The 7,764-nt window shown below is 38.7% G+C and overlaps 1 protein-coding gene across 1 annotated transcript; it reads left to right on the top strand.

The window, feature by feature from the left end:
- The first annotated feature begins 4,097 nt into the window (after positions 1–4,097).
- LOC113358605 (transmembrane protein 230-like) lies at positions 4,098–5,038 on the top strand. Its single transcript, XM_026602210.1, has 2 exons — positions 4,098–4,450; positions 4,627–5,038. Exons 1-2 carry the CDS (start codon positions 4,261–4,263, stop codon positions 4,746–4,748), a joined length of 312 nt encoding a protein of 103 aa, XP_026457995.1. The 5' UTR covers positions 4,098–4,260; the 3' UTR covers positions 4,749–5,038.
- The last annotated feature ends 2,726 nt before the right edge of the window (positions 5,039–7,764 follow it).

Genomic DNA, 7,764 nt, shown 5'->3' with positions numbered 1-7,764 from the left:
TCTATAAATTCACAAAAGATAAAGCATTTGATTGGATTACACCTTGAGTGATCTACTATTTGGTGGTTCGTCGAATAGAATCCGGTAGGCAAGAACTTCCATATCCAGTGATATAAGGAATTTAGGGGATATCACTATCTAGATGTTATTCCACGGTTGGTGATAATCTATGATTAACGACGAGTAGGCAACTATAATAACTCATTGACGTTTTATTAACGAAGAAGGATTCCTCGAATATCTCTCTCTATTGATTACAATACAAATTTATTTGCTTTGATTATTTATTTTGTTCACAATCTAAAAACAAAACCCCTCTTTGTGACACTTCGACACCTAAAACTCACTGCTCTTCGTGGGAACGATCCTTACTTCCATTATATTACCAGTTAATTCTGTAGAAATAATATTATTAATTTTTTGAGCCTACGACACCCATCACCTGTCTTTTCTCAAGGATCTTCACCAACATCAAAGCCATCCAGGAAGCCGTTCAAAAACTCTCTCTTCCTCGTATACTCGCCTGTACAAACTCGGAAGCCCAAGGATGCACAAAGAGAGAAAATTAGGGTTTTGCCAAGTAAACCCTAGTTAACAATTCCATTTGATCAAGACGTGAATTTTGTCTCATCAAAACTCCATTATCATGCTCTTAACGCCTCCCAACACAAAATCTCAGGAAGTTACAAAGTCCAGAATCGATTCCAAGATCAGAGTCAAAACAATCGAAGACTAAACATCAATTCGGGGACTCCGCAAGTTTAGAATACCGAGTGGATTCTAATTTTGTATCTTAATGATTTGTCACCATCTATATACTCATCATAGAACAATTAAGGTTCTACTTTGAGTAGGGGACTTAATGTAGATGGTAAAATTTAGATAAGGGGAAAAAAGCGTTATTTCAACACCATACACAAAACTCAACTCTCACGGGAAAGATTAATCCCCTGGTCCTCAAGGCGCCCATAACCACGATTTCTTATATACATCCCCGCGAGACACCGCTGGTCGTGATGCCGTGATTCATAGCGCACATCCTCGATGAGATACTACTGGTCACGTAGGTTCTGTAGGGCGTAAAACATCCCCGGCAGACTTATGAACTAGGACAACCACAATTCCAGCATGTCTTCGCGAGACGCAGCTGATTGTGATACCATGATTCCTAGTATGCATCCTCGACGAGATACCGCTGGTCATGTAGCCTCTGTAGATGCGTAAAAATGTTCCCGGAAGACTTATGACCCAGAGCGGAGACATACATGTCTCCTGTAAGCACGACTCACCCTATCTGAGATCAAGGACCGATTCATAGTACATCATCGCGAGATATACTGGTCATGTCTATTCTAGGCTCTAACTCGACTTACCGAGTCTTGTGAATAATTCCTAGTACATCCCCATGAGATACATTGGTTATTCTACCTCCGGGCCCTTTCGACAGACTCCTAGAAACTCCTTTCGAGATACACTGGTCTTGTCAACTCAATTATATGGACACAGTTGACTCCTAGCACATCTCTGTAAGATAAGCTGGTCAAAGACAAGTGAGCCAAAATTTCGCAGAGGCATTAATCGGGCGTACAAAGCCTTTTCTATCTCCCCAGGACGAGTCCCAGCTGACCACAGAGAGATTCAGATCCGTTAATAAAATCTTCGTAGAGATTTTCATCCGTCTGCAAAACTCGGAGAAATTCAAATCTCTCTGCAAGATCTCAGAGGGATTCAAATCTCTCTGTAAAATCTAAGAGATATTCAAATCTCTCTGCAAAATCTCGGAGAGATTCAAATCTCTTTGCAAAATCTCAAAGAGATTCACATCTCTTCTCAAAATCCCAGAGAGATTCACATCTCTTTTTACAATCCAGGAGAGATTCACATCTCTTCCCGAAATCTATGAGAGTTTCACATCTCATCTCTTCTCGAAATCTCTGAGAGATTCACATCTCTCCACAAAAATCTCTCGGGAAATCTCAGACAGGGCCGAATATTCCTCATAATAGGCACACGCCTGACCTAGGGCTCAAGACTATTTCTCGGCCTCTCAAACACACTGATGGATAGTGAATTGAGCCTGAACTATACATGTCTATCCAAAACGTGGATAAGCTCTCTTGAGCTCTGCATGCTCAACAAATGGACCCAAAAGCAATAAATGGACACAACAAATGGACTCAACAAATGCTCAAAAAATGTACCCAAAGAGATTCACATCTTTCCATAAAATCTCAAAGAGATTCACATCTCATCTCTTCTCAAAATCTCGGAGAGATTCACATCTCTCCACAAAATCTCAAAGAGATTCAAATCTCTCGGGAAATCTCAGACAGGGCCGAATATTCCTCATAATAGGCAAACGCCTTACCTAGGGCTCAAGTCTATTTTTCGGGCTCTGAAAAACACTCACGGCTAGTAAATTGAGCCTGATCTATACATGTCTATCCAAAACGTGGATGAGCTCTCTTGAGCTCTGCATGCTCAACAAATAGACCCAAAAGCAATAATACGGTCTCCACATGACATATGTGACCGGCCATGGAGAGAGGGAGCTCAACCTCATCTCCTCTCACACTCTGCACACGATTCCTGAGGCATTCCATGCCTTTTCACGTGACTCTTCCTAGTCATTCTCACAAATAAGAGAATATCTCTCTATCTTGGCTAACTCGGCTAAAGAGAATATTTCTCTCTTTCAACACATCATCACAAAGGCTGACTCTGCTGCACACAAATGGGGGATAACAATTAGGGTTTTGGTATGGCGGTCTACGACACGTGTGATAAATATACGACTTATTTCTCACAGCAAAAGAGAGTAAATGCGGTGGAATAATGAGATAAACTCAACCTAGTTTATCTATCTATTCCTGAAGACACGTGAGAATTGCTCCGCATGGCACCGAAAGCAATCCTTATCTTCACTGACCTGAGATTATAGAATTCATCTATAAATAGGTCCTGTATTTCTCCAAGCTATCACGATCATTCACATAACCACTCAGAGCAATAACTTGTTCTCTGATCTCTCTCTTCATCTGCTTCCCTCCCTAAGACCAGCCCTAAAACTCTTCCATGTGGCTGAAGCAGCCTTTGAACGGCCACCGTGCACGTGGTTTAGGCGAAGAATGTTCGTGCTCAACCTCCCGTAACTCACTTTCAGAAACCCTAGAATCCCACTTCAAACCTCTCTCAGATTTAGGTAACTACATCCATCAATATGAAGATTCCGGAACATGGTACAAATTGGTAGAATTCAGTACGTCCCAATTCAGATAATTCTGACTAAAGGTACATGAGGAAGAATCATGTCTCTTGATCGAGTCTCATCTCCCATGACCGAGCCTCAGACACAATATCCTTCTCTTATCACGACGTGCTACAACCCTCGTGTTCATATCAAGACTTATAATATGCTATCATATGGGGACTGGAAATCAATCTCACTATAGAGAAGCCATAATACTTTCGCAAGACGAAGGTGAGGATATTCAAAATCATGTTTCGTCGCATCCAAAAAAGGACACACCATCACACCAACTTTAGGTTTTCTGTCATGATCAAGCAAGTTAATTTTAAGAAAACCCTTCTAAGATTTTCACATGCGGATGCATGCACAAAAGAACATACATTTTTGAATCCTCCTTTTATTCCGGATCCAAAAATGAGAAAAATTACGGTTTGCAATCAAGTTGAAGAAAAGTTTATATTTTTTAGGCTAATCAGACGTAGCTCACACTTCATCCATCTAACCCGATGATCTGAAAAAATTGATAGAGAATTTGACAATGCCCCCTGTGAAAAATGCACGTCTATGCTCCTGCTACCGCATGTCAAAAGAAACAGACGTTCCAAAATACAATCGAAGAGGTATGATAAAAACACTAGAATGTATTGCTGCTGAGAAGCACCTCCAGCCAAATGGTGGACTACAGAATAAAGACAGGATTCTCGACCAACCAGCAATTTTCCCGTGAGGCTAAGCCCCAGCATTGTGCAGCAAAACGGCACGCACAATACAAAGCTCTAAGCACACAGTAAAATAAAGAAAAATAAAAAAGGATCCCGCTATAACACGCCACGGAATAATACTTTCATCATAAACCTAATTTTCAAGACTTTTTCTCATTTCCCACGGAACCCAATAAAAATTCCACTTTAATCAGACGAAAATAAGAAGACGAAGAAGAAGAAGAGGAAGAGAAAGAAAAACCTAATCCTGCGAATCGAAAAATTTCAGCTTCAATCAAATCGAAATCAATGGCATATGTAGATCACGCGTTTTCAATATCAGATGAAGATATAATGATAGAATCTTCATACATAGTTCATAATCGACCACCAATTAAAGAAATAGCTCTAGCGATTTCATTACTTGTTTTTGGAACTTTAGGTATAATCTTTGGGATTTACATGGCTGTTAACAGAGTTGGTGGTGATACTGCTCATGGTAAGTAATTTCACCTAATTTCTCAAACCCTAAATCTTTAATTGCTTCTTGATTTAGGGTTTTTAATTTGTGGGTAAAATTTAGGGTTTTAATTTGTTGTGTTAATCTTATTCTAGAGTTTCAACCAAGATCGTTTATTTATGTGGTTTTTTTTTTTGGTGCTGTTGAAATTTTAGGGGTTTTCTTTGCGGCATTGGGATCGATACTGTTTATACCTGGGTTTTATTATACAAGGATTGCTTACTATGCGTATAAAGGATACAAAGGGTTTTCTTTCTCCAACATTCCACCTGTGTAGTAGAGAATGGGGCGGACAGCATCTGTCATTGGAGGAGCTGCTTTACTTACTTATGTACAGATCTTTATCTCTTATCTCTCTCTGGATTCTATACCTTTTCTTTTTCTTATTGCGTTGTTGTTGTTATAGTAGTTCTTATGCTTAAATAATGGATGGAAAGCTTATATGGACAAGGGGTTTATGCGCTTTTTGTAATTTACCTTGCAATGTAGAAAATCTTTTGCTTATAGTATGCATGTATGTGTTAATGCTTTTTTTGTACCTTTAGAATCTATTTCAGGGTTTACTAATGTCTGATCTTTGGGATATGTGGCCAATTTTGTGTGCGCTTATATTGTTTTCACAAATGTTTTCAGCAGATCTGTCATTAATTATTCTAGGATTTTGCTTGTGTTGTATTGTTTGTGTGTGTATCTAAGTTGTTAACATTTGGGAATATGTGGGGTTTTATTTAAAGAAAGTTCGGACCTCTCTTCAGCTTGTGGTCATTTGCATGGTGATGAGTGTTTTGCGTTTTAATACAAATGAGTAATGGCCTTTCCAAACCTACTTACATATTCAAGTAAGCCAGATGTACATTGGACCGAATTGTGCCCGTGAGTTTTGATTCTCCATAGTAGGCCTATATATAAGTAAGCCAGATGTACAGACTCGAGGTGTGCAGATATGGTTCCTAGTTACGGATTTGCTTTAAAGTATTGTTGTTAGAATGTGTACTTGTCATGGTTGTGTCTACTGTTTTCAGTATATTTGGCATGTGATATGATGGCGGACCAAGGGCAATTAATACTTTCTTAGAAAAAAGTCAAACAGAAATGAGAAGTTTGCATGTTCAACTTCGTGTACGAACTAATTTTGAGATTGCGCATAGGATAAGTTGGCTCCCCTGACGATGAAATTATACCCTATTAACCTTCATCTGTGACTGAATGATCCTTTCTATTAAGGTAGATCCTTATCTTTTTGAACCCGGGCTAGGTTTTATATTCTATAAATGTGCATACACAGACGTTAGAGATATTCTTAATAATATCTACCGGGTCTAAGAGGCTGGATAATGTAACACCACTACTTTTTTTTTTTCATTTCTGTTACAGGTTCCTTCTTCTATAGTTAGCTGCCTGTATTGTCAGGTAACACCTAAATGAATAATCATTTCTTTTTGAAACTGATGTGGTTGTATATTCTAGTAGTGGAATCACTAATATAACAATTCTTGTATTAATCCAAAAAACATAGGTTGTATCCGGTGCGGCTACGATATGGTGGCCCCTCTTTATGTAATGACACGTAGATTTTTTTCTGCAAAACAGTTTTATTATCTATATTTTTTGTCTTAACTACCTGCTTTTTCTCAAAAAAGAAAGCAGTTATGGAGATTAAGAGGGGGCAGGTTTTTAATTCGAGTATGGGTCAAAATATTAAGAGGGGCCACATCCAAAATGTATGTGGCCCGACCACATCTTAATCTGAGCGGGTTTTAATTCGAGTAGCTTCTTTTAACTCTAGAGACTATAGTGACATACTGCTGTAAGAACCATTTGCAATCATGATTATCATAAACATTTTTCTCAACATAGAAGCAAGCAACCAGGAAAACCTCGTTGTTTCACTCTGTTGCCGTCCAATTAGTGTGTTCTGCTCTAAGTTTCATCAAGTGTCGGGCATTTATAGAAATAATAAGCCTCTTTCTACCCCCTGAGTTGAAGAAATTTCTTTGAATTTCAATCATTTGAGTTTTGCCGATTTTCAAAGCATGTCAGGTTTCACCTTGTCTCTTTTCTCAACACAATTTGTGTGGGCCGGTAGCTTCTAATACTGCACAACAGGTTTTAAACTGCTCTGGCTTTAACTTTCTTGATGGTCATTTGCACAATTACTCGTTAATGATGTTAGATCTGCAACTAACTGTAGCCTTGTACTCCATGGATTAGATACGTTACTGTTTGTTGTGGGCTTACATTCTGTAGGCAGATGCCATTTTCCTCCAGCACAATCAAGGTAGCTTATATAGAATATGCCCATATACATGTATCAAGGTAGCTCATAAAAAGTTTTTCAAACTTGGACTATGTTTTATTCCCTTGCTAAGGGTGAAAATTCCTGTAAACTTGTATATTAGCCAAGGGTGAAAATTCCTGTAAACTTGTATACTATACAAATGTTCATACACAGACAGTAGAGACATCCATAATTAATATGTACCAAGTCTGGCTGGAAATTGTAGCATTCCTAGTCTTTAATCTACAATCTGTTATAGATTTCTACTCGGACAGTTATCTGCCTCAATTGTTGTCAAGTAACACTTAGTCTGCTTGCAAGAACTTCGAGGTCTAATTATTGCAGTCTTCCTTGGTTATTACTTTTTATTTGCATCTTTGCACGCTCTTACAAAGTTCGAAGGTTTAAACAGTTTTGCATATTTTAGGAGTTCTCTAAGGTTTTATGTGCAATGATGACAGTTTTGTATTTTGTGTTTCAAATGTTTACAAATTGTGTCAACTCAGTATTTCTCTGGTCCAACACAGGACCTCAGTCATTATTGGAAAGATCTATCTGCAACAGAGTGTATACAACCCAGAATGTGAGGCCAGTGGGACTGAACACTGCAGTTTCAGATGCGCTACAGTTTATTGTGGCCTCAGATTGCTACATTGCCGCATTCCTTGTTTGTTCAACGTTAGAAGAATTTCCTGGTCAAATTTGACATCTCCCCTGTCAAAATTCTTGAGTGTAGATACCAAAGAGTGTGATCCGTTAAGATAGGTGCATTATTTACTGACACGAAAAAATAAACAGGAGAAGTGTAGCTTGCTTGATTCCCTACATTATGTTAGCGTATTGATTTTTCTGCCAACTTATGCATATGGATTTTGTTGTGTAGTGAAGGTTTCTATAAGAGCAAGTCTTATGGTGGAATCCATCCATCTTCCATCTTGCACGCCACCTCAGCACTTGGAAATGTGGATGGAAGCGCAAGTGTAATGGTGGAATAGTAGAAATGCTATTCTCAATG

Source organism: Papaver somniferum, chromosome 3 (genome assembly GCF_003573695.1).
Source record: "Papaver somniferum cultivar HN1 chromosome 3, ASM357369v1, whole genome shotgun sequence".
Classification (NCBI taxonomy): Eukaryota; Viridiplantae; Streptophyta; class Magnoliopsida; order Ranunculales; family Papaveraceae; genus Papaver; species Papaver somniferum.
This window is presented reverse-complemented; position numbering and strand designations above follow the sequence as displayed.

Excerpts from the sequence above, each read along its gene's own strand:
- LOC113358605 (XM_026602210.1), top strand. The coding sequence starts at position 4,261 with ATGGCATATGTAGATCACGCGTTTTCAATATCAGATGAAGATATAATG. Across the intron at positions 4,451-4,626 it reads TGGTGGTGATACTGCTCATG|GGGTTTTCTTTGCGGCATTG; the intron begins GTAAGTAATTTC and ends TTGAAATTTTAG.